The following is a 27,561-nucleotide window of genomic DNA, read 5'->3' on the forward strand; positions in this document are numbered from 1 at the left end:
TGTAAAGCTTCACACATCCAAGTTCCTTTCAGGCTGTGCTTTCATTGGTCAAATTTTTATCTTTATTTTATTTGGGTGGTCTTATGCAGGCAGAGTCATATCTATACATTGAAACTGCTGATAAAATGCTCAGCTATGTTGACACTGGGGGGTGCCAGTATACTGTGTTAATTACAACTTCACCACTATATGAGATAGGATTGCTCATCTGCCCATTTCAACTTACAGCCACCACATTATTTGGAGAGAAACAGAAGATTACCTGAAATTAAATCATTGGTCACACAGGTCAAACAAAAATAAACTTCAGGTCAGATCTTGCATGCTGTTATTGTGACTCCTATTTGTACTGCAGGACAATTACAACAGAATACATTCTGCCTCAGAAGCAGAAGACTTGCGATATGATGCATAAACAGAGTCACAAAGGTAAGGCACTAGAGAAATAGTGAATTGCAGCACAACTCAGAAGCCCTTCTTTGGGGCCAATTAAAATCTAATATTTATTTACAGCTCTGTACTTTAAGCATGAAAGAAGTTGCATTTCAGTGTTACACATGACTTAACTTAATTCTCAGATGAAAAATATTCGCTTGAATTAAAATTCAGTACACAGCGAACAGATAAGAGTAATCATTCTCATAGCAAACATAAGAGCACTATGACAGACACTAAAACAGGATTTCTCAATGGTCACAAGTACCTTGCAAAATCATTTGGTATCCAGCCAATAATTAAATTTCTCTGTCAGTTTTAGCAGAGAGCAAGATTTACATTTTTATCACACAAAATGTGTAACACCTTCAGCAAAGAAATAATTTTTAAAAATCTTTTTGGGAGGTGGGGGGGAAATTATTAAACGGGCTTCCATCAACCTTCAAATTTTTGCTCTCCTTTACCCACCCTGCCTCCAAATGAGATATTCACTTACATGAAGTGGAGCTGGGTGTGTTGAGGATTTGAGCCAAGCTATCATACTAATGGCCCACCTGCAGCTTATCATAACCTTTGTGTCACTAAATTGAGGTTTGCCCATGAATGGCTGTACCAGCTAACTGGGTAAAGAGGCACCTTTTAAAATGGTGGCTCTCATATTTAGCAGGAGAAGAACTGTTTCTATTCATTCCAACATAGCATCCATCCAGTGGCTGTTGCCTTTCTTGCATTTCTTTTTAGATTGTGAACCCTTTGGGACAGGGAATCGTTTTTGCATTAATTTTTGCTATGTCAATCACTTAGAAAACTTTTATTTTTTCTGAAAAGCAGCATATAAATATTAACATTCATGGTGTATAAAGTATATTACTATTACTAAGGGCACTGAGATACCCAGCTTGCTCACATTCACTGAAAAAGCCCATCCACTGTTACTGTAATTACATCACTGCAAGGCATGAGCATGCTTGATGCCACAATGCAAGGAAAGCTACCCTTTGGCAAGGGTCTTGCCAAAGTTACCTCTCTCTGCAATAAAAATACTTAAGAAGAAAAACACAGCAGCTCTTTGCTTCTCACCCACCCTGGGATGACATCACTCAGGAAGGTGGCTGAGGAATCTTTTGGCTGCACTGCACTAGGTTCTGGAGACAAATGGAGGGTTCCACAAGCTCACATCTGTTCAGGGTCATCAAGGGGTTAATGTGCTCCCCTTCCCCCTTGAATAGGTACTTGGAACCAACAATTACTCATTGTGACATTTTTAATGAGTTTTTTGTGGACAAAATCTCTGGTATTCAAGCTGACTTAGATTCAAACTCCACAATTGTTACAAAGTCTGATGCCAAGGTGTCCAGCAGCTCCTCCTATGTGACGATCCTGGATCAGTTTCAGTTTGTGAGTCCTGAGGGTGTGGACAAGTTGCTCAGAATAGTGCGGCCTACCACCTGTCCTCTTGATCCTTGTCTGACATGCCTTATACTATCTGGCAGGGAGGTTGTTGTAAAGGGCCTGGTAGAGATTATAAATGCTTCTCTGAGGGAGGGCAGGATGCCTCCTTGTCTGAAGGTGATCATTAGACAGATTCTGAAGAAGCCTGCCTTGGATCCCTCAAGATTTAAGCAACCATAGACCTGTTTCCAACCTTCCATGACTGGGCAAGGTGATTGAGAAGGTAGTGGCCTCCCAGCTCCATGCAGTCTTGGAGGAAACTGATGATCTAGATCCATTTCAAATTGGCTTTTGGGCGGGCTATGGGGGTGGAGACTGCCTTGATCGGCCTGATGGATGATCTCCACTTGGGAATTGACAGAGGAAGTGTGACTCTGTTGGTCCTTTTGGATCTTTCGGTGGCTTTCGATACCATCGACCATAGTATCCTTCTGGAGCGTCTGAGGGGGTTGGGGGTGGAAGGCACTGCCTTGCAATGGTTCTGCTCCTACCTCACAGACATTCCAGATGGTGTCTCCTGGAGACTGTTCTTCAAAATCTGAACTTTCCTATCGTGTCCCTCAGGGCTCCATATTGTCTTCAATGTTGTTTAACATCCACATGAAACCACTGGGAGAGATAATCAGGAAATTTGGTGCAGGGTGTTTTCAGTATGCTGGTGACACGCAAATCTACTTCTCCATGTCAACCTCATCGGAAGAAAGCATAACCTTCCTAAATGCCTGCCTGGAGGCAGTAATGGGCTGGATGAGGGATAACAAACTGAGGCTGAATCCAGATAAGATGGAGGCACTTATTGTGTGGGGACAAAACTCAGGAGACGATATTGATCTGCTGGTTTTGGACAGGGTCACGCCTCCCCGGAAGGAACAGGTACACAGTCTGGGAGTGCTTCTGGATCTGAACCTCTCCCTGGTGTACCAAGTTGAGGTGGTGGCCAGAGGTGCCTTCTGTCAGGTACGGCTGATACGCCAGCTGCGTCCATTTCTTGAGATGAACAACCTCAAAACGGTAGTACATATATTGGTAACCTCTAGGCTAGATTACTGCAATGCGCTCTATGTGGGGCTGTCTTTGTACGTAGTCCAGAAACTGCAGTTAGTCCAAATGCAAATTGCACCTAAGCTCTTTACAAAGAGGTGTACTTTGGCTGTGTGTATGTACTATCTCTCAGCCATGAGGCAAGGATCATGCTTGCCTCATTAGCCCACAGTTTGGCTGCTCTATGAAGTTCTATGGTATCCCATATTTTTCTAGGTTTTTATAAGAAAGATTTTCCCCTTCGCATCTCTCTCTTGATGAGGGAACTGACTCTACTCACTTACTGATCAAAGTCATAGAGGCAATCCATGACAGAGTGAGATCCCAAAACTTCAAGCCCACCAAATGATTCCCTTCGTTTTGGAACATGATAGAAGTTGCTGGCATGAAAGTACATCCACACAGCTTCCTCACCCAGGGGTATTCAGCAAGAATGAGGGAGCATGAATAACCTTACCCTTGCTCCCACAACTTTCTCTCTTCTCCAGTTATATCCCTGGATGCACTGGAGAGCCTAAAGGTTTAGACAAGCATCCTCTAGGGGCCTTTCTCACAGAAGAAATCCTGTGGGTATGAAAATTCGATTCAAGCTGGCATCTTGAATTTGATTCTCCTTATTGTCAGTCATGGACACCATAGCCAAAGCATACGAAAATTAAATCAATGGAGGAGACACACCAACTTAAAACATATGATAATGGAGATAAAATGGAGATAATGTCAAAAACATAGCATACAAATGCTTTATGAATACCAGTTTTAGCTTCACAGTCCAACCAAGAAATATATAACCTCATGTTGTCAACATATAGCACATCCATGTCTGCTTCTACCAGTGTCATCCACTCTGGGTTTTTGGTTAGTAACACTCTCCTGCATACTTCAATGATATATCTGTACACTAAACATCCCCAGAGAGACAAAATCCTTTTTCTGTAGTACTTTGTTCTCTTTTAGGAACACCCCACTCACCCCCACATATGCACATGTCAGCATTTAGATTGTAAGTACCTTTGCACAAAGACACTTTTTGGCATATATTAGTCTGCAACACTAGGCAACATTAGAGTGCACTAGTTAGCATGCAGTAAGCAACAGCAACACCACCACCACTACAAAATACTAGCTTGCAATAACATAAAATGGTTTACTCATAAGTCCCTTTAAAACCCGGGGTTTCTCATGTGTTCTAATGCCAGCCCATATTGTACACTACTAATTGTCAATGCAGTTAGTAAACCCCTTTTCTTAAGGAAAAAAATTAATTGAAATCTGAGCTGCAGAATCGGAACCAGCTCAGCAAAGACGATTTGTTTAATGAACCAAATAGTTTATTAGATTTTGCGCAGAAGGAAGATCTGCTTGCATAAATTAGTGATATTTACGTAAACAAGCAGTTTATTTGGTAAGCAACATATTTATGCTTTTAGGAATACATAAAGCTAGCATACGGATATTCATCCACAATATAAGTAGTACATCTGTGTCACCGGTTATTTATAAACAGCTAATGCTCAACAAAACAATATTGTCTTGTGGTATAGCTTCAATTGACAGATAGAAGTACCAAATACAACTCCAAGTGTTTCATACAACATATAAAACACTTTCCTAAGCTGGAGTATCCATCTGTACCAAGTACGCCAGCTTCTGAATAAAACCTGCCTTATTGCTTGAGCTACCGGATATCAAAGATGGACATGAATGGAGTTTGGTCCTAAATTCAAACTAACCAGCAAGCCTAATTCAAGAAATAAAACAGCATCCAGCATTGTAGCATCTTGCTCCTTGGTTCTCTCTGCCTTTATCCAAGCTGCTTTCCTTGAGTCACAGGAATTAAAAGCAGAGAAATAATATCCTGTACCCATCTTCACCAAATCTGTTCCCTGCATGCTTAGTCGAGTTCTGAGTTTGTTGACTGATTCAATTTATATACCGCCCTTCCTAAAGTGGCTCAGGGCAATTGACATTAAAACCAAACACACATAAAACAATTACAATTTAAAAAAAACATTAAAACCAGATTGAAATTGAAATTAAAACCAGATATTAAAAGCTAGGTTAAAAAGATGGGACGTTAAAGCTCTCCTGAAGGCCTCCAAAGAAGATAATCCTATTCTATCCATGGGAAATGCATTCCACAACCTAGGGGCGACAACTGAGAAGGCCCAAACCCAGGTCACCACCTGATAAATTGGTGACACCTGAAGATGGACACCTCCTGATGATCTTAATGAGAGGTGTGGATATGGTAACGGAAGACGCTCTCTCTGGTAACCTCCGCCATTCAGAGCTGTAAAAGGTTATAACTAGCACTTTGTACTTTGCCGGAAACATATCGGTAGCCAGTGTAACTGTTTGGAGCTGGAAAAGTTTCTGTCTTGAGATATGGCCTCTCATAACCAGTGCTTCTCAGTCCTGCACAGACCCTGTTCAACAATGACTTTTAAAGCATAGCAGAAAGGGAATTTGCTGTCCTCCTTCCGCTGTCACTGAAGTCCAGGGTAAAATGCTGAAGTCATTCACTGATTCTCAGAGGCGTATCTAGGGAAAATAGTGCCTAGGGCAAGCACTAAAATTGCGCCCCCTGTCCAAGCATCTGACACCCATCTTTCAGATAACTTTACCATAATATCAGCTGAAAAATACAAGTCAGGCTCGTTAATCTTTTAATATTTCAAAAATTATTTAGCAGTGGACATAGCCAGACCAAAAAATGCTGGAAAACTACCAATTTCAGTATGCTGGGGCTCATGAAATACCCAAATACTATGTGGAGGTGTACTTGGAAAACTAAACTGAAGTGCCTGTCTAATTCTCTACTATACACTGTAGCATCACCATTACATAAGTTTTAAAAATCAATGGAGAATTTGACTTTTCCCAGATACTCTGTAAATAATTAAAGGATATGCAGAGTAAACTGTGTCACTGCTTGGAATATATTCTAGTATTTCAGAAAGACAGTTAAAATGAGAGAAAGAGAGCAAGAAACTCCCAGTGGGCCTTAATATTAAGGATTACACACTGATTCAAAGACAAACTCACCATTAATAGTCATATTAGCAAGACATCACATTTAACTCACTTATCACAAGAAGCAAAGTAAGAGCAAATGAATACAATCCTAGCTCATACGCTTCAGCTCAGTATTCACAAGCCATGATTCTCTGTACATAGTGCCAATCTGAATATGTGTACAGTGTCTTATATTATATTAATTAATTTTTTAACCTGTAGCCCCTTTGGGGGGCTTCCTACAGTCTGTGGGGGGGTTTGCAAAGGTTCCCCCTCCCCCCGCTGGCCTCTAGGGCCTTCCATTTGGGCATTTGTGGTGACCATTTTAAAAAAAATATTTTTTAAGGCCACTGAAAACAAAATGGCCACCGCGCATGCTCAAATGGCCTCTGCAAGGCCTGGCATGGCCTAGGGCCTCACAGAGGCCATTTGAGCATGCACGGTGGCCATTTTATTTTCGGCAGCCATTTTTTTTTAAAAAAAATTACAAAATGGCGCCCCCTTCAAGTGGCGCCCGGGGCACGTGCCCTGCCTGCCCCACCCTAGATACGCCCCTGCTGATTCTTAGAAAGCCCTGGCAAGTGGGCACCTGGAAAATACACGCCATGAGTAATCTATACTTCTTTTAATAATTGGTTTAATTCCCTTTCATAGGTTTCATTCAGGTTATACAGGAAACTTTAGGGAGGAGAGCTGGTCTTGTGGTAGCAAGCATGACTTGTCCCCTTAGCTAAGCAGGTTCTGCCCTGGTTTGCATTTGAATGGGAGACTCCATGCGAGCACTATGAGATCTTCCCCTTAGGGGATGGAGCCGCTCTAGGAAGAGCAGAAGGTTCCAAATTCCCTCCCTGGCTTCTCCAAGATAGGGCTGAGAGAGTTTCCTGCCTGCAACCTTGGAGAAGCCGCTGCCAGTCTGTGAAGACAATACTGAGCTAGATAGACCAATGGTCTGATGCAGTATATGGCAGCTTCCTATGTTCCTTTGCATAAGAAATGGAGTTTGAATATCTAACAGTTTTATTCAGAATCATCCTTGAACCTTCAGCAAATATCATGAAGAATGATCCCATTAAAGTTCTTTCACTGAAGTTTGATTGATTAAGTGCCGTCAAGTCAGTGCCAACTCTTAGCAGCCACCAGGGGCGTAACAAGGCTGGAGTGGGCCCAGAGACAAAATTTTAAAATGTGCCCCTCACTGATACACACACACACACACACACACACACACACACACACACACACACACTTCACAATATATAGTCATGTGACTTGCCTCTGGGGGGCCCCTCAAGGTGTGGGAGCCCCCAGACAGCCGCCTCCCCTTGCCTAATGGTAGTTACGCCCCTGGCAGTCACATATATAAGATTCTCTCCAGGATGATCTGTCTTCAACTTGGCCTTTCAGGTCTCTCAGTGGTGCATTCACTGCTGTCATAACCAAGCCCATCCACCTTGCTGCTGGTCATTCTTCTCTTTCCTTCAACCTGCCCCAGCATTATGCACTTCTCAAGGGAGCTGGGTCTTCGCATAATGTGCCCAAAGTATGATTGTTTGAGCCTGATTATTTGTGCCTTAAGTGAAAATTCTGGATTGATCCATTTGTTTGTTTGTTTGTTTTCTTGGCTGTCCATGGTATCCTCAGAAGTCTTCTCCAGCACTAAAGTTCAAAAGCATCACTACTTTTCCTATCCTGCTTTTTCAAAGTCCAGCTTTCACATTCATAGAGTGTCACAGAAAAGCCATTGTCCAAACAATTCTGATTTGTAAGTATAGACACATCATGGAATCTAAATATCCTTTCCAAGGCCTTCATTGCAACCCTACCAAGTACTAACCTGCGGTGTATTTCTTGGCTGCTGGATCTTTTACTGTTAATCCTAAAAGGCAGAAGCTATCCACCACTTCAATATCTTCATTACTAATTCTGAGGCTGGTTGCTGTACAGGGCCAGTTAAAGCTAGTGCGGGGCCTGTAGCATATTTTATAGAGGGGCCCTAAATTTTTTAAATGCACATAAATATTAAAACATAATTTACTTGTCTAGTAAAGTAATTCACTGAGTCATGAATGAATGAATGAATGAATGAAACAAATGAAAACAAATATTATTATTCAAATTCATTCCCAGAGTAAATCTTGCTCTGGTATTAACAGCAGATGGTTTTTCCTTGGATTGGCTTTTAAAAAGCTACTATTTTAATGTGCAAACAGTGGATAAGGCTATTAGCATCTTTCAGGGTACTGGGGGCAGGAAGATGGGACATGGGCATCACCATCTCATCCAGCATCGTAAGGAAAGCGAGCATGACAAGAAATTTCCAATAGCCATGGACGGATCCAGCAGCAAATTACAGGGGGTGCAACAATAATTCCCCCCATAAAAGACCCCGCCCCCACATATAAAAATATTGGGGCTTGGATTTTATCTCTATCTTGCAAATGCACTATGCCAGGGGGTGTCAAACTCGAATCTGGTGGTAGGCCAGATTTATTTCTTTATTAGATTCTGATTAGATTCTATTTATTAGATTCAGAATCAGATTAGATTCTGATGCACCTCTGGGGAGCCACACATAGCCTTGCGCCCACCTCACACCACCTTCTGTCTTCCTCCTCCTCTCTGCTCTTTCTCTCATTCCTTTTCTTACACACACACACACACACACACACACACACACACACACACACACCCCTTGCCCTGCCACTTAAATTAGCTGAATTCACTACTTTTTACACTAAAATACACTCAGGGAAAGACTGGTTTATTTGGGGAGGGGGTATTTTTAGAAGTAATTCTGAACATACCTGCCAATACCAGATTTTGGATGGATAATCCTGCCACTCTTCCCTCTTCTCTCCCTTACAGAGGTGTTGCGAGGTACTTAAAAGATCCAGGGCTTGGGGCCACAGCCTCCCCAGATTTTGATAATTAAACACTTCCATGCTCTCTTAAAGATATCCAACACTCTCCTCCCCACTAGTTTGCTTCACCCTAAAAATTAATCTTTTTCTCCTGCCATCAGATTTTTCCTTTAATCAATACGCACATGGTTGAGAGTGTTAAGACTAGGAGTGGGCGACTTGCATTCCCCATTCAGTCATGAAACTCACTGTGAGACTTTAGCTAAGACTCTCTCTCTCTTGCCTCCAAACCTGCCTCACAGGATTGTTGTGAGGATAAAAGTGGGGAGGAAGATCATGTACACTATCTCTTTGGAGAAAGAACAGGATGTGTGTCGATAGATAGATTTTTAGCTGTATGGACTCCAATCCCAAGCATGTAACTTAGAAGCAAATTCAAATAGCGTTTTTTACACCTATCACAGCAGCAAGCAATCCAATTTTATCTCTTCTATTGACTACATTTCATTTAAGCAAAAGTCATATGCAGCTATAGTATATGTCTATATACTACAGAATATAAACAGTGTATAATGTGTGTCTGTACAGTACAGAAAGAAAATCCACCAATTTGATTTCAAATAGGAAAGCAGAATATCATATATGGAGTTACCCCAATTTCTTAGACTTTAAAGACAACCAATCATTTTCATGGGCAAGGGAGTTTTTTAAAATGAGTTGAAGCAAGTATACAAAAATAGACTTTTGGTGGGGGAGCATGTTATAAGCACAAAGCAAAACAAAACAGCAATGATTCAAAGGGGAAACATGTTGAGGGAGAACAATTTTCTCATATATTACTATTTAAGCTATTCTGAGAACTCTGTTGCTAAAAAAGCAGCATATAAGTATTTTTTAATAAGGGGGTAGTGGGGAGAAAGAAACACACAGAGACCAGATTAGAGTTATAAACAGCCATTTTGTCAGAGCATTCCTCCCCCCCACCGATTATTTTTTAAAGGTTTTAATACATTTGTACTAACTAATTTCCTCACAAGAAGGTGGGATGGGGAGGGTTTTTCTTACAAATTTGTACTAGAACAATTTTGGCATACTTTGAAAATGATTTAAAAGAAGAAGCAGCTTAAAACTCACTTTCTCTCACACACGCGGTGGGACTTCTCTCACATGTACACAAACGGTTCATAGGGGTGTTGGGGGAGAGAGAAACACTTGATCAAGGGGAACAAATCACACACAAACAAACAGCAAAGGGTTGGTTTATACAAAATGTTTTACTTTCCTTCTTTGAGCGAGACCAGCAGCATCCTTGGCTCTGCAGTTACATACCAATTCCAAGTGGGGGACGAGCACAAAACTCCAGCAGAACCAATAAGGCTGGGAGAGGGCAGGACAAATGAAGCTGCGAGGGCTGGGTAACCGGTGAGCACTAAGACTACAATGGCTCTTTTCCTGCCTAGGGTGGATTGCCAAAGTAGAGAGGAGAGATCTCCAGACACTAGAGGAGATTATAGGAAGGAATAGGAGAAAAGCTTGCAATGCAAACATTTAGTGCGGGGCCCGTAGCAAATGCTACCTTTGCTAATGGGTTAATCCGGAATAGTTGCTGTACCTGTTTTCGTTAGTTTAGTCTTCTTTACATTTAGTTGTAGTCCCATTTTTTCACTGTGCTCCTTGACTTTCATTACTAGAGCTTGCAGATCATCTGCATTCTCGGCTATCAGAGTGGTGTCATCAGCATAGGCACAAGTTATTGATGTTTCTTTCTCCAACTTTAAAACCACATTCATCTTCTTCCAATCCACCTTCTCTCAGTATATGTTCAACATATAAATTGAATAACTAAGGAGAAAGTATACAGCCTTGTCTTACTCCTTTGCCAATCTGGAACTAGTCTGTTTCATCATGTTCCATCTAGACTGTGGCTTCCTTTCCTGTGTATAAGTTTCTCATGACAACAATGAGATGTGCTGGGATGCCCATTTTCCCAAAGATATTCCACAATTTGATATGGTCAACACCATTGAAGGCTTTTCTGTAGTCAATGAAGCACATATTGACTTCTTTTTGGTATTCTTTGGCTTTCTCAATTATCCAGCATGCATCAGCAAAAATGCCTCTTGTTCCTTGGCCTTTTCTGAAACCAGCTTGAACATCCAGCATTTCCCTTTCCACGTAGGGCTCTAGTCTGCATTGGGCAATCCTGAGCATTATTCTGCTAGCATGTGAAGTTAAGGATATTGTGCAATGGTTTGCGAAATCTGTCTCCTTTCTTTGGTATGGGTATGTAGACTGACCTCTTCCAATCTGTTGGCCACTGCTGTGTTCTTCAAATTCGCTGCCATAGTTTGGTTAGAGCTTTGACTGATTCTTCTTCTGTTGCCTGCCATATTTCTGTAGCAATGCCATCAGTTTCTGTAGCCTTCCGACTTGGTAATGACTGGAGAGCTGCTCTAACTTCATCTTGACGTACTAGAGGTTCTTGCAAGTAGGGAATATCTTCTAGAGTGTCTTTGATGTTGACGTCCCTGCTGTACAGATTTTCAGTATACTCCTTCCATCTCTGTTTGATTTTGCTGGTCAATGACCAAATAAACTTATCTCTCTCTCTGTGTTTGATCTTCTCTGAATCAGTCACTATCTGTCCTTTGGCATCCTTTAACATACTAATTCAAGACTGGAACCTCCTTCTGAGTTCAGAGATCTTTTGGGAAACTTACCTTGTTTTTCCACATCTATTTCCATCCTCAAGGTCTTTACAGATGCCATTGTAGTACTGCTCCTTGTCTCTTCTAACTGTTTTCTGAAATTCCCTATTAAGTTCCTTCCAGAGGTCTTTTTCTAGACTTTGGCTTCTCTCCTCTTCTTGGCAATTTCCACCGTCTGTTCTGACATTCATTTTGCTTTCTTCTGTTTCTTGGTCTTTGACAGTCTCTTTTCACACTCGTCCTTAATGATGTCTTTGATTTCATTCCACAGTTCCTCTGATTCCCTATCAGTGAGGTTAAGAACTTCAAAATGGTTCCTGATGTTCTCCTTGAAAATAGTGGGTACATTCTCAAGGTCATATTGTGGAAACTGGATAGCTTTGCTTTTCTGCTTTAGATTGACCTGGAATTTGCACATGAGCAGTTCATGATCTGTTACACAGTCGGTCTCGGCCATGTCTTTGTTGTTATGACTGAGCTCTCTCACCTCTTTGCACCAATAATGTAATCAATTTGATTTCTGTGTACTCCATCTGGTGATGACCACATGTATAGGCGCTGCTTTGGTTTGAAGAATGTGTTAACAATGAAGAGATCATTGGATTGGCAGAAACTAATTAAGAAGTTCTCCTGCTTCATTTCTGTTTCCTAGGCCATACAGTCCAAATGCCTGACTTTAGCTAAAATTATCCAGTATAAATATATTAATAAATATTTTAAATGGCATAATTGTACCTCTGACATCCAGAGATACTTCACTCAAATCCTTTTCACCATCATAGTAAAGCTTACAAAGAGGGCAATCACAGGTCAGCTATCACTGATTCTCCAATGGATGACAAGCAGCAACACCTAGATAGGGAGCCAATGTTGACTGTATGCTGCTGAATAGTTCAAAGATACTGAAGGGTCTGCTATGTAAACAGATCAAGGTACATCCATATACATGATTGCATTGTTTAGCTGCCCTGCCAGCAAGAATATGAGAACATTCCTTCAAAAATGAGCAAACTTAACCAGTAAACAGAGAAGCTTGTAAGTAGATCATAGATTAATAAAAGCAGGTTCCAAAGCAATACAGTAAATGCAATATACAATCAAAAATGTAGTGCAGTCTTCAGATGCTGAACTTGCAAACAGAAGCAGCCACAGAGTTTGTGATACAACAGTGAATTTGACAACTGTTTGCACAATATCATTTCAGCCAATATACACTGTGCAAAAGATCCTGGAAGTTCCTGAAACAGTCACTCTAGTGAGATTTAGAAAGTAACCATGATTTTCCTGTTAAAAACATTTTCTAGACAATGCTGTTCGCAGGTTATTATGCAAAGTGGCATGTTACTCCAGTAAGAATTAAGATGGCTAGGACTTTGACCTCATCAGACATTTTTTTAAAAGAATCAACACAGCATAAGCCTGCCTTGTAAGGCATTAATGTAATTTCAGTATAGGTTCAGTCCTTTGATAGCACTGTAGCTATACAACTCTAGTGCAAAGAGAAAAATTGCAACAAGATTAGCAGCAATTCCTATATTTAATGTTATTTAAAAATCAAAGTATTACCTAAGGCAATTATCTTGCAGCCTATTAGTATCTACAGGGAAAAGCCTAAGGGGAAAATAATTGACTTTGCTAATTTTACCCTTGGCAATTATAAAATAGCTCTGCATTTCATTACAACTGCAAAATTTCACGTTTAATTGTCAGCCCTGATAGAAGTACAGCGATAAACGCATCATACAAAAGCCCATAACACCATGATAGAATTAGTTCAGATTAATGGTGCAAAATAATGCTAGTTTGGATGGAAATTATATTGTGTGAAACAATTGTAATCACTGAAACAAATATGTGCCTTCTCAATCACTGTAATCCCTCTACAAACAACCTAATATTGTTTGTAGTGTGATACATGTTTTTTGTTTTGGATCCACTGAACTCATTGTAACAAGTGAGAATGGCCAGTAGCATATTAGGTTTGAAAAGGAAATTGACACATTCATGGAAGATAAACTTCTAGTAATTTGTCCATTAAGATGGCCTAAATTTCAAGCTGTTAGAAACTGAAATAGTCTACTCTATTAACATTAGATAAACAGGAGTACTCAAATCATGGTTTGGAAGATGCCTGAAAAGTCAGTTTGGTTCAGATGTAGCTGAGCCATGCACAGTTCTGAACAAAAATTAACCAATTAATTAATCTAAAAAATTAATCTAAAAAATTAACCAATTAATTAATCTAGGTGCATGCAAGTGTGCTGGGGCTGCAGTACACGCTTCTCCTTGTATCCATTTGTTCTTCTGGTTATATGCTGAACTCAAGGGTACCTAAAAGGAAAGGAGATGTGGTAGCAGCAACAACCCCATCCACTCTCCACCTTAAGGAAGAATTTCTTCCGGCACTACAATCAGAAAACGGAAGACAAGCAGGGCGGAGAAAGGCTGCTAGAAAATGGATAGATATAAAGATGTAAAGTGCTTTGTGCCTTAAGGCGTTTGTAGCTCTAGACTTAGTAACTTCGGCCACCTAACACTGAAATGCACAGAAACAGCTGCTTTTTAGGCAAGATACTTACTGAGCAACATGGACTGTAAACATTACCCACTATACTCAAATACTCAAATTAAGATTAATACTTTTGTCTGTAATCTCCTTTCACAAAGCAAGAAAAAAAAGAGGGAAAGCTTGATGGATTTTTATACTTCTTGCAAAACGCATATACAAATTGTATCACCCACATCTTTCAAACTAATAAAATATCACATTAAGTCAGTGTATCTGTCAAGACATTCTTACAGCTTATGTTCCAACTGCTCAAGCTCCTTTTTGTTTTTTCTTAAGATGGAAGAGAGAATTAGTTGATAAATAAATTGGCTGCCATAGCTGTATTCCACTTATGGTATATAGAAGGTATTAAAGCATTCAGGTGTCAAAAATGGAGGAAGTGTTAACATGTTTTGGCAGAATTTTCAGACATGGAGCTTAATTGCTTTAGAAAATCAGCTTTTCGGCTCCTATGCTTTAAATTTACTACAGGCTTTATTCGTAGGAAGCCTTAAATAATTACATCTATTTGCCTGAGTATGTAAAGACAGAGTAACAAAAAGCATGCTATCAAAGTTGTCCATCAGTTTGATAGGAACTGAGAATTAGTTATGGACACACTCTCCCTTAATTTTAAACCTACAGGTTGCTTACCTGTAACTTTGGTTCTTCTAGTGGTCATCTGTCCTTTTACACAAATGGGCTATGTGCCTGCTCAGAGACCTCGTCGGAACCTAACAAACTCAATTCTCCTGCTTTGGGTGGGAACCCTGCCCCCAGCCGCTATGTGCGGCTGCACCACTCCTGATCCCCTCAGTCACGGAGTCCGCGGGGAGGACGGGAGGGCATGTAAAAGGACAGATGACCACTAGAAGACCTAAAGTTACAGGTAAGCAACCTTCTTCAACGTGGTCTCTGTCTTTTACACAAATGGGTTCATAACAAGCTAGCACCCAAGGAGAAGGGAAGAAACAGAGGCAGTATCTAATCTGCCAGAAGTATTTATTTCAGAAATAAATACATCAACCGAAAATTGACTGCAGGACACTCCTGCCAAATACAGCATCATTCAGTGCCCTGGTATCAATAGCATAATGATGGATAAACGAGTGGGGTGAAGCCCAGGTAAGCTGCCTGGCAGATAGCATCCAATGGGACCGCACTATCAAAGGTGACAGAGACCACAACTGATCTGAGTGTGCCTTAACGGTTGCAGGCAATTGCTTATGAACCAATTGATAGCTAAGTTCAGTTGTGGAAACTATCCATCTAGACATGGGGTGTGCCAAAACTTGGAGACCTTTACGTGGCCCATCATAAAGAACAAACAGGGATGGAGTTTTCCTCCACTCAGCAGACCTCTGGACACAGAAGGATAACGCCCCAAACGATGCAACCTTCGCTCCCCATCCAAGGAAGGGTTCTGTAAAAACATGGGTAAAGAGAGTGGTGACGAATGGTGAAACACTGAGATCACTTTAGGAAGGAATTGGACATCTGGCCTGAGCACAACCTTTTCTTTGTGGAACTGAAGGTATGGTTGATCAACCCTCAGGGCCCGCAATTCACTCACCCTCCTAGTGGAGGTAACGGCTACCACAAAGGTGACTTTCCAGGTCAGGAAATGGGGCTCAATTGAAGCCAAAGGCTCAAAGGGGGGGGGGCGTAGCAGACCGGCCAAAGCCACAGACAGATCCCAGGCTGGTGACATGACAGGATCGTCCAGAAAAACATGGGACAAACCTTCAGGAAACTCTTAACCACCGGGTCTTTAAACCACGATGCCTGGGTCATTGGGGAATGTGCCACAATGGCAGCCAAATGTACCTTAAGGGATGAAAGCTTTAAACCAGACTCAAGGAACAGCAGATATGTACATATATCTTATACAGAAGAATTAAATGCATCAAACTCATGAAAGAAGCAAACAAACAGAAACGAGTCCACGTGTGATCATAGGACTTTTGCGTGGACTGCTTTCTGGCTGCAACCAAAATTTCCTTGAGTCTCAGTGTGAAGTCGGCAGGATCTTCCAGGCAGTCAGATGAAGGGGCTAAACATCTGGGTGGAGCACCTGTTCCTGATCCCGCAACAGCAGTTCCGGTAGGGCGGGAAGGTGCAACCAATCCACTGCCAGCCGCCTCAGGGCCGGAAACCAAAGCCTCCTGGGTCACCATGGGACTATCAGAATGGCCCTGGTCTGATCCACCCTCAGTTTGTGCAGTACCCTCAGAACGAGGGGAAATGGGGCAAACACATACAGTAGAGGGCCCGTCCAAGATAGAATGAAGGCATCGCCTAGAGAGCCCTCGCCTTCCCCTCCCCTGGAGCAATAGAGGACACATTGAGCATTGTCCTTGGAAGCAAAGAGGTCCAGAGTAGGGACTCCCCATTTTACAAATATGTCACTGAGAACACGTTGGTCCAAGGTCCACTCGTGGGAGACCACTGTCATCCTGCTCACGGTGTCCGCCTGGACATCCAAGGAACCTTGTATATAGACTGCCTGAGGTGACACCGCATGTGCCATGCAGCAATGCCAAAGGTCCAGAGACAGGAACAGAAGGCTCCTTGAAGATGTGCTGCCCTGCTGATTCACGTAGGCCTTTGCTGTCGTATTGTCCGTTTGGATCGTCACCGAGCAACACAGGCAAGAACCCCTTGAGAGCATTGAATATGGCCAATAACGCCAAATAGTTGATGTGCTGGGTCCTCTCCCTGGGGTACCAATGTTTGCTCAGGCGAAGCCCTTCCAGGTGCACCCCCCAACTGAGCTCCGATGCATCGGTCATAATCACCCATTGGGATTGGGGAGCCTGGAAGGAGGCATCGATGTTTAGATGTTGAAACTTGGCCCACCATGCAACAGTTGCCTGCACCCAGCGAGGGGGCGTGCGCTCCAAACGGCCCGGATTTTGAAGGGGATCAAATATGCCCAAGAACCACCTTTAAATAATGTGCATTCGAAGACGCGCTTGAGGCAGCACATAAGTGGTGGCCGCCATATGTCCCAAGATGTGCTGTACTGAGCGCATAGTCAGTGGGCCTCTGGCCAAGAAAGCAATGGTCAGCCTCCTGAGAATACGTATGCGGGCGTCTGGAAGGAAAACCTTTTCCAAGGTTGTATCAAATATCAGCCCTATGAACTGTATACTGCGGGTCGGTTCCAACTGAGATTTCTTTTAATTGATTCGGAAACCCAGCACCTGCAGAGTCTCTACGACGATCTCAAGGGCATCCAGGACCGCCTGTCTGGTGCTTGCCAGGATGAGCCAATCATCCAAAACAGCAGTACCTGCAACCCTCGTTCCTGCAGGAAAGCCAACACTGGGGCCAGACATTTTGTAAAAACCCTTGGTGCCATCGTGAGACCAAATGGCAAGGCTATGAATTGATAGGAGATCCACCCCCAATCCGGAAGCACAGGAAGCGTTGCTGCTGAGGACGTACTGAGATGTGGTAATACATGTCCTTCAAGTCTAGGAAGACCATCCACATATTCTTTTCTAGGATGGTCATAATGGTCGGTATTGACAGTATCTGGAAGCGTTTGTACACCAGGTGCCTGTTCAGGGCCCCGAGATCCAGGATAGGATGCAGAACGCAGAACACTGTGTGGTTTTGGCACGATAAAGTACCGGGAATAAAAACTGGGACTCTCTGGATTGCCAACTCTCTCGATCTCATCCTTTGACAGGAGAGCAGCGACCTCCTGGTCCAACTCCGGAGTAGTTACGTCCCTGGAAACGGGTGGTGTCCCGCAGAACTCAAGGGCATAGCCCAAACATATGCTTATAAGGACCCACTGGTCCGTGGTCACTATGTCCCAGCTTGCCGAAAATGGGGCCAAGCGAGTCTGGAAGCGCCTCAAGTCATTGCTTATTTTGGAAGGTGTTCGGGCGCTGTTTCTGAAAGGCTGGCTTACTAGGCTGGAGGCCCAACTTGTATCTCAACTGGAACTTGTTGCCACGAAAGGAACATTCAGATGGAGATTGCTGTTCAGAAGGGGCCTTCTGTGGTTGATAAGGGGACCACCAGGAAGTTTTCTGTGGTTTGGTGGTCACGGACAAATATGACATGGATCGCACCATGCTCCTCAGCTTCTGAACCTTTTGGAATGTGTCATCTGTCTGCTCCACAAAGAGGCTAGAGACTTCAAAGGGCAGGTCCTCAACCCTAGCAGGGGCCTTGTAGTTCAGTCCAGACTAACACAGCCAAACATGTTGTCTGAGCACCACGGATGTGGCCATCACCTTGGCTGCACACTCCACCAAGTGCCTAGCCGAGTAGAGATCCTGTTTGGCTACTTAAATAGCCTCGCGGACGAATGCTTTAGCTGGATCCCTCTTGTCCTGCAGCAGGAGATTTAAAAATGGACCCACTTTTTCCCCACAGAAAGTGGTTACAGCAAGCATTATAGGCTTGATAGTTGGCCACCCTTAAGTGGAGAGCTGAGGCCGAGTAAAGCCTCCTCCTGAAGGAGTCCAATTTTCTGCCCTCTTTGTCACTCGGTGCCGACTGGCTATGACCCCTGGTCCTGTGACCCCATCACCTCTACGATGATCAAATTAGGGGTGCGATGATTCTTTAGAAAGGCTCATCATCCTATAGTTGCACCCCATAAAAATTCTCCAAGAGCCTATTAGGCTAAGAAAGAATTGCCGTTTTTTTCCAGTGACCCCACATGACCCCCAACAATGCCGAGTTGAGGGATAAAGTGGCTGGTACCTTGGCCTCCACATCGATAAGGCTGAACAATGGGTCCAATTCCCCTTTCTGTTGCTTACCAAGGCTCACGCCAAGGGCCAAAGCCATGTGGGCCACATATGCAGAGTACTGAGTAACGTCCTCCGACGGGAAATGGGCTTTGAGTCCGACTGTACGTCAAGTGGGGACGACCTCCGGCAAACACCTTCAGAGCCCTGACAGCTAGTATCACTCTCATAGTCAGACTCAGGAGGAGCCAAAGGGTCCAGGGCCAAGGGCATTGAACACGTAGGGGAGCCCGGATTGCTTCCCGGGTTGTCCGGTACCAAAGCAGGAAGGCCTGTTGGCAGTACCTGGACAGGCAAAGCAGCCTGTTGTAGCACGGTAGCTGAAGAGGGCGGGTTGCGTTGCTCCATTCGATCCTGAGGGGAGTGTTGTGGTGAGCGGGAACGCGTCCTCCCTTCCGAGTGCGAGGGAAGCTCACGCCAATCCTGCACAACTCCAGGTTTGCCATGCGCGGAACTTCCAGGTAATGAGGGCCATATCGGGGCCTAACGTAGTCTGAATAGTCTGATCGATAGTCCATTTGCTATCGACCACACAACTCAGAGTCCCGGCACCAAGAGACATAAGAAGGCTCAACCTCACCCAAGGGAGTACAGCACTCCCACGCCCAGTACTGATCTGAATATGCGGGCTCACGATGGTTCCAGGCCCGGTCTCGTCTGTAATCAGAGGAGCGCTCTTCTGAGTTCCAATGGGCACTTTGGTCCCTAAGAGGGATGTGCTCTTGGCGCATCCAAGCAGGCAAATGACACCTAGGAAGGCACGATGTGTCTTTTGCGGGCTTGGTCGGGGAATAGGCCTCCTCTTCCGATGAAGCGTACCCTGACTCATCCGTCGCCACCAAGAATTCTCTACTTGAGCGAGCCCAATCAGGTGCCAAGTCCAACAAACTTGCAGCCAAGGGCGAGCTAGGCCAAATTGAAACCGATGACTTCGGTGTAGAATGATCAGAATCCACTTCAGGCTTATTGGTCGCTGGGCTTTCCGGTGCAGGAACTGATGTGGCCTTTTTCTTCTTTGGTATCAGAGGAAGGTGATGACCTGCCAGCAAATCAAGAGGCAACTTCGACTTCTTCTTCTTCCTCCTCTTTGGTATTGACACCGAGGAAATCGAGGAAGATTTCAGTACCACGGGCGCCAGATGCTTAGGGAAGTCTTTTGAGTGCACTGGCTCACTCGAAGCTGTCGAAGGATTAGCATTAGGAGGTGCCGAAACTGGTATCGGGGCCGGGTTTTCGGCCTCCACAGGAGCAGATAGCAAATGCTCCAACTGCACCAATGAAGCCATTTTAACGGATCATTTCAACGATAAGGCTTCCGAAGAATGGAGAGCCAGATCCCACAGGGTTGCACGCAGGCAAGAAGCCCTATTTTTGCAAGCTTGATTTGTAAACTTCTGATAAAAAGAAGACAGGTCTTGACAATGTGGGATTCCCCCAGGCACAGGAGACACTCGGTATGAGTATCGAGGGAATGGATCTTAGATCTGCAACGAACACATTTTTTGAAGTTCGTCATGCCCGGCATAAACGTCGTAGGCCGGCTGGTCAACATGCTCCGTCCCGGCCAGGATCGGAGCTCTGAAGAAGGGAAACAGCTGCAAAAAGAAAAGAAAAAAAAGACAAGAAAAAACTGCTAATACAAGAAAGAAAGAAAGAAAGAAAGAAAGAAAGAAAGAAAGAAAGAAAGAAAGAAAGAAAACCGAAGAAGCAAGGAGAAAAACAACAAGGGAATAGATAGATCCTACTTGTTGTTGAGCTGCAGACTCCACGATGCTTACTGAAGTGTAGACGACGAAAGACAGAGGGGATGAGAAGTGGCGCAGCCGCATATAGCAGCTGGGGGCAGGGTTGCCACCCAAAGCAGGAGAACTGAGCTTGTTAGGTTCTGATGAGATGATGCACAGGTGCATAGCACATTTGTGTAAAAGACAGAGACCACGTTGAAGGAACAGATTTTATTAAGGACCAGTTCACAAACACATACATTTTTTCTGTGCATGTTAATGTGTGTGTACCAGAATATCTTTCTGTAGTCTACATTTTTCTGACCTTGGACACGTGCTCAGACAAAAAAATGTAAATTTATGAATCCATCATCAGGTGGTAACTGGTATGGCCAACCAGCAATTCCTGTGGCCACTGTGGCTGTAAGAAGTGCTATCCTGATTGTGAGAACTGCTGTCAGCTATATTGTCTATTTCACATTTTACGATTTCCCATGTACACAGGTGCTCAAGGATAGTTGGAGCTAATCACAGTACCTACTCAAAAAGGTACTGTGTTATCCTCTATGAACTACGGTACTGTATTCCTAGGTTTTCTGAAAAAGATGAGAAACTTGCCAATGCAAAATGATTTTAAATATGTACTTAAATATTATTACTAATTTTCAAGGAAAAAAATACTACAGAACGTCATCATTTGGAACAATGTTCAGGTTACCTTAATTCATAATTTGTACTTAAACCAATTTTATCAGTGATTTCTTTAATAGTGTGGTAACCACACAGTTCATGTTATACATTTCATACATTCAGTTTATTTGGAATAAATGACATTTCATAGCTCGGAAAAAAATATCAGAGTTGGGCATCAAATCAAATACAATTTTATCTGACATCTAATGCCTCAAGGTATCTTGATTCCCAATAAAAGTAGCTCAGCCTCATAAGAAGCAGCAGAGATATATCCTGAAATATAAAACAAGCAAAGCTCACACCTTCTTCCAAAATATTAAAAGCAATGTTACCTTAGTATTTTGCAGATGAGCGAGGCTTGTACATGCATTTGCCAGAAGAAAATCACCACTTAGGATAGCCATTTTATTTCCAAACTGCATATCTTTCAATGGACCATCTGAGGACTTCAGTTCACCAATGTTTACTATCCCACGATGTACCAGGAAAGCCGTGTGGATCAACTCTGTAATCTCTGCCAGACTTCGTTGGCTTTAAAAGCAAAGACCATAAACAGTTCAATTTCTTTTTGAACTTGCAAAATAACTGTATAACTGCTGGTCTACTATGAGCAAGTGTTTGAAGTCTGGAGCAGAAGAGAGTACTTATCAGTACAAATACAGGGTTCAGTGCTTATATGAACACACCCTTTGGGATTGCGTCTGACTGCCCCATATTTCCTTTCATCTGACATACAATTAGTTAATATATTGATTGGGATATTTAAAGCACAGAGTATAACAAAAAGAAATGAGAATGGAGATTTCCCCCCCCCCATTATTTCAATGTCTGCTGCCAATTGTGAGTAAATCAAGGGAAGATAGTTAAGCATTTTTTAATATCTAAACAATTCAGCATTTCCCCCCCTTACAAGTAATCCTATTTATGTGTACCATATCATACTTAGATAAATTATGGCAATGTGTGTAAGGGGAGGAGAATCAGACAAAGCTTTTTGGAAATGAAAACTTAAACCTTTTTTGTTTGTTTCAGAAAGAGACAGGAATAAAAAACCAACTACACTCAGTAACATGAAATTGCACACAGTCATAACCTTAGGTTTAAAGAAGGGTTAACACATTCTGGGTGGGGGGAGAGGAGAGTGAGAGCATGAGACTAACAAGACATCCTGATGCTCCTGCTGTCATTGTCAGGGCAGCCCTTGGAGGAAAATGTCCATATCAATTCAGTTTATCAGATGGACAGCTAATCAACATTAAACAGACTTGCTCTGGGCAGATTGAGCTGAGATACCTGCCATGAATATCAATGAGAGCCCTCTGCTCTCAACAACCAAGGTCTGCCATTTCTGACTGCTGCAGATCCCAGGACATATGGGGATCCCTAGTGATGAGCACATAAAGCTACAGCTCTCTCAAGTGATGGCTCATTTCCCCCAGCTGAAGGCACACATTAATATCCTGAGGAGATCAGACTCACCCTCCCCCAGCTACTGAAGCAAAACCACTACTGTCCTGTTTCTCCCTTTAATAAGCTTTTAATGAAGGAAACAAAAATCCTCTCTGACATCTGCACAGCTCAGTATGAAAAGGTTACACAAATACATCAGTGTAATACTTTCCAAGTCTTCCTTACCATTTTTCCTTAGCTTTCCTTCCATGCTCTGTTTGCACTCCAAACATCACCTATGTTATTTAGCCAACTATACTGGAACCATGCATCACATATTAAAATATTCTGTTCAAATAATGCTACAGGATACCCTGATACAGCATACTTAATTCTTAACTAAATACAATTAAAGTAAAGCAATCCTTCTCATTAGAATTTATGAGCTAGCTCCAGGCATATTTCAAGGATTCAAAGTACTCACAGAAGACATAAGAATAGCACTTTCTTTCCTTTTTAAAAAAACCTAGCTTCAGTTCAAGCTTAATATATTAGGGAGGTACCATCTTCGAGGGTTTGTGCCTTGGAGTGCTCAAATAAGTCACTAACATCTACCTACCCTGTAAGGGATTACTGGAGATTTAAAAATAAAGTAAAAGCATACATGATACAAGACATTCTGGTAAGAACTAATCTGCCTATTTTTCTTTCACGATGCCTACAACTGGACTAAATCTGGTTCAAATCCATTAGGCGGTTCACGAGCTAGTTCTCTTGTGCTTCAAATGTTCACATGTCCACCATCTTGAATTGGGGGGGATGACATCATCACCAACTATGCCATTGAAGTGTCACTATGTGTCACTCACTACAACTGTACCAAATTTGATTCACACTGGTCCAGGCATTGTGAAGTTGATAGAGACACAGACACACACAGACACAGAAAAAGATAAAGGTGAAGGTGAAGGTAAAAGTGTGCTGTCAAGCAGATTTTGACTCCTGGTGCCCACAGAGCCCTGTGGTTTTCTTTTGGTAGAATACAGGAGCGGTTTACCATTGCCATCTACCGCGCAGTATGAGATGATGCCTTTCAGCATCTTCCTATATCACTGTTGTCCGATATAGGTGTTCCCCATAGTCTGGGAAACATATCAGCGGGGATTCGAACAGGCAAAGTTGGATTTTATCAAAAGGTTGAGGGTTAAAAAGGACACACTGTGGACATTGATATGCTTAGTGAAGCCAGTGGCGCACCTCGGTGATTTTGGTGCCAAACCTGGGCTTCGGAGGCCCTCCAACCCCGCTGCGAGCCCCCACCATGACTAGGTCTGAAGGACCTGTGGGAGCACTAATGCCTCTGAAGGGGCGCCACGTGCAAGCAGAAGTCGCAGGAAGGGAGAAAGAAGGGGGTGACCTAACGGGCAAGGACACTACAGGAGCTACGTGCTCTCTGCCTTCCTTGAGGGCTGGGGGTAGGGAGTCTTGCTAGACTCTGGGTCTCATCTCTGGCACTGCTGCACTTTGGCACGTGAGTTGAACGCCCTTGGGAATTCAGCTAAGGCCGAGGAATGAGGCAGCAGAGCAGAGACTGCAGGCTACGGCGGTGGGTGCAGAGGAGAGAAGAGGATACTGCTGCTTCTGAATGTTCCTTTACATTTTAAACACCCTGCAAACTAGCACACAGTGGGGATTGGTCTGGACCTTTCCAGCTTTTTTCTCCACTCACATGAGCTCTTTTCTGTCAGGAAGAATTCCGAAGAGGCCTCTCCCAGCCCCTCGCGGCAGCCTGAATTCTGCCCCCTCAGGTCTACCAGAGGCCCAATGTACTGTGTGGGCGATCCAAGCCTCAGATTCGAGCTCACTTCCCTCCCAATGTTCCCAGCACCTTTGGATTAGCAGTGTGCCCCCCCTCGCACGCACATCAGAGGGGGAAGGAACTCTTTAGAGGTTTCACCTGCACCTTGGGGAGACTTGGTTTCTGGTGGACATTTTTTGAGGAAGATTCCCCACTGCACGCATAGCTGCTGTGGGGAGTAGTGGTGGTGGCAGGGTGGGGATAGGGCAGTGGTGGGGCGGACACAGATAGCAGCAGGAGGGCCCCCCCAAACACTTGGAGCCCCCCACCCCGGGACAGGAGACCATGGGCCAGCGCCCTAAGGTCTGGGGATAACAGCGCCTCTGAGTGAAGCAGCTATGTGCACCTCTTTCAATGAATGTATGTACCCGCATAGGAAGCTGTAGCCAAATCCTCGTATACATGCATGTAGATGCATGTAGCTGCTTTAAGTATGGCAGTGCACAACCTATCTGTAATGAGAGATGGATGTGGCTCTGAATCAGAGGAGTTGAATATATCGGATACTAGCAAATTAGAGCATATCACTCAGATTATAGTATGATGGAATGAGTCATAACAAGGTACAGCCTGCCAAATGTGCCTGCAGGGCAAATACCTTATTTTTCACATAAATAGAATAAAAATGTATTCTGCTGTACTCTGCATACTGTACGGTGTTGGCAGAAGAAATGCTAAGTGACTGAAGATTCTGTGGAATAATGCATATTTAAACACCCCTGCATGCTCACATCTCCTTACCTCCATTATGTGCAGCAACTATCTCTGTGTTAACAAAACACAGAAGTCTGCACTTCGGCAATCAGGTAAGGAAAAAGGGGCTCCCATGAAGGGGCGCCTATTACTACTAATACATATTTGGGGGCAGCAGAAAAGAGCCTTCTTGAAAATGCAGCACACCAAATGTTGTTCATTTGCTGATATTGGAGTTGTATCCCTATTAACTCTACCCTTCCATTTGAAGGGCACTGTCCTGTCTCAGTATCACATTACATAGCAATCAATGGGCATTCATAATAACAATGATCAAGTGTTGTGGATATGTCAGCATGCATTCTCAAAACCACATTACAATGTCTAACAAAATGGCACAACAATCAGAGCGAAGCCCCAGTTATAAAGCTATAAATACAGAATGCATATAAACTTTTTGGATCACATATTTAAAATAACTTTTAAAAAAGAAATATGGAATTGAACATTTGATGCTCAAACTTAAAACAAAATTAACTCTGTTTTTAGCTGCAAACACACCAGGCAGTACATCCCACTGAAATTAATGAGCCTTACAATAGTCATGCCTAACCTATCTCATTGATTGCAATGGTGCTTAATTACGACTAACTAGTCTGGATGCTGTCCACTGAATGTGTTTTTCTAAAGTGGAGGGGGAACTTATTTAAGTCCCCATTCTGTTATTGGCAGTGTCCCTCCCCCGTTGTCTTCTCTCCTACACATGCAGAACTGTGCACATACCAAGAGCTGCAAACACACATTGCTGTATGCAGCGGAGGCTGGATTGTGCCCCTAGTAATTCAATGGTTTTCTTTTAAGTAAACTTAAAAAAAAAAAAAAACAGAAAACAATTTTTTTCTTTTTAAATTATTTCTTTGGAATGATAAGTGGCTTTCAATGTCACATAACTAGGAGAGATGAGAAATGTATTTAACTGGCAAGTGGGGCTTGCTTTTTTTTTTTTTTTTTTTAGCATTGTTTAATATTTCCACCTGGCTGCACTGAAGGGAGAAGTGAGGGATGCTCCCTCCAACTGCCTGGCTGGGACCAATGAAATTTGGCTCATTCCCTCCCAGAACTGTCTCCAAGAACAGCCATTCCACCATGGCAATGAATAATCATTCTGTAAGAGCTGGTACCTGCATTTGGTGTTTCCTCTCTTTCCATTTCCTTCCTCCCTGTCCTTTTCTTTTTGCGTTGGGTCTATTACATTGCAAGTCAAACTGGCAGGGACCTAGCTACTCTACTCTCTACTTTAAACAGCACTTAGTAGTAATAAAGCATTTTCTTCATCGTCATCATCTATTATTATTCCAAGTATCAAATGTAAACTTTTAAACACAGTGGGGAAAACAGAAAGCTAAAATTATGCATGGTGTGGTAGAGAGAAGCTTATCTCCCTCTCATACAATACTAGATCCTGAAGTCCAATAAAACTGATTAACAGGCAATTCAGGACAGACAAGAGAGTACTTCTTCACACAATACATCATCAACTTATGTAATTTGCTGCCAAATAATATGGTGAGAGCTAGTAGCTCACCAGCCTAGCTACTAGTGAGCTAGTAGCTCACTAGTAGCTAGTAGCTCACCATTAGTAGCTCACTAATGGCGCAGCAGGGAAATGACTTGACTAGAAAGCCAGAGGTTGCTGGTTTGAATCCCTACTGGTATGTTTCCGAGACTATGCAGCATAGTAACATAGGAAGCTGCCATATACTGAACACTGGTCCATATACACTGAGGGAAATAAGTATTTGATCCCCTGCTGATTTTGTCTGTTTGCCCTCTGACACAGAAATGACCAGGCTATAATTGGAATGGTAGGTTTATTGTAGCTGTGAGAGACAGAACAACAACAAACAAACCCTCAAAAGCCCAGTGCCCAAAAGTCAGCAATGGATTTGCATTGTAGTGAGGGAAATAAGTATTCGATCCCCTATCAACCAGCAAGATTTCAGGCTCCCAGGTGTCTTTTCACTATATGCAGGTAACGAGCTGAGATGAGGAACACCCTCTGTAAGGGAGTGCTCCTAATCCCAGCTTGTTACAGTACCTGTATAAAAGACACCTGTCCATAGAAGCAAGCAATCACTCAGCTTCCAAACCCACCACCATGCCCAAGACCAAAGAGCTGTCGAAGGATGTCAGGGACAAGGTTGTAGACCTGCACAAGGCTGGACTGGGCTACAAGACTATCGCCAAGCAGCTTGGTGAGAAGGTGACTACAGTTGGCACAATAACTCGCAAATGGAAGAAACACAAAATAACTGTCAATCTCCCTCGGTCTGGGGCTCCATGCAAGATCTCACCTCGTGGAGTTG

At 43.1% G+C, this 27,561-nt stretch overlaps 1 protein-coding gene across 8 annotated transcripts in view; it reads right to left on the reverse strand.

Moving 5' to 3' along the window:
• PDSS2 (decaprenyl diphosphate synthase subunit 2) overlaps positions 1 to 27,561 on the reverse strand; it is a 125,955-nt gene that overhangs the window by 49,777 nt on the left and 48,617 nt on the right. For all 8 annotated transcript variants that reach the window (XM_053289516.1, XM_053289435.1, XM_053289809.1 and 5 more), the window contains one exon: positions 21,588 to 21,786. In XM_053289516.1, coding sequence (XP_053145491.1) covers positions 21,588 to 21,786 — 199 coding nt within the window. The remainder of the gene's footprint in view (positions 1 to 21,587; positions 21,787 to 27,561) is intronic.

Source organism: Hemicordylus capensis, chromosome 1 (assembly GCF_027244095.1).
Source record: "Hemicordylus capensis ecotype Gifberg chromosome 1, rHemCap1.1.pri, whole genome shotgun sequence".
NCBI lineage: Eukaryota > Metazoa > Chordata > Lepidosauria > Squamata > Cordylidae > Hemicordylus > Hemicordylus capensis.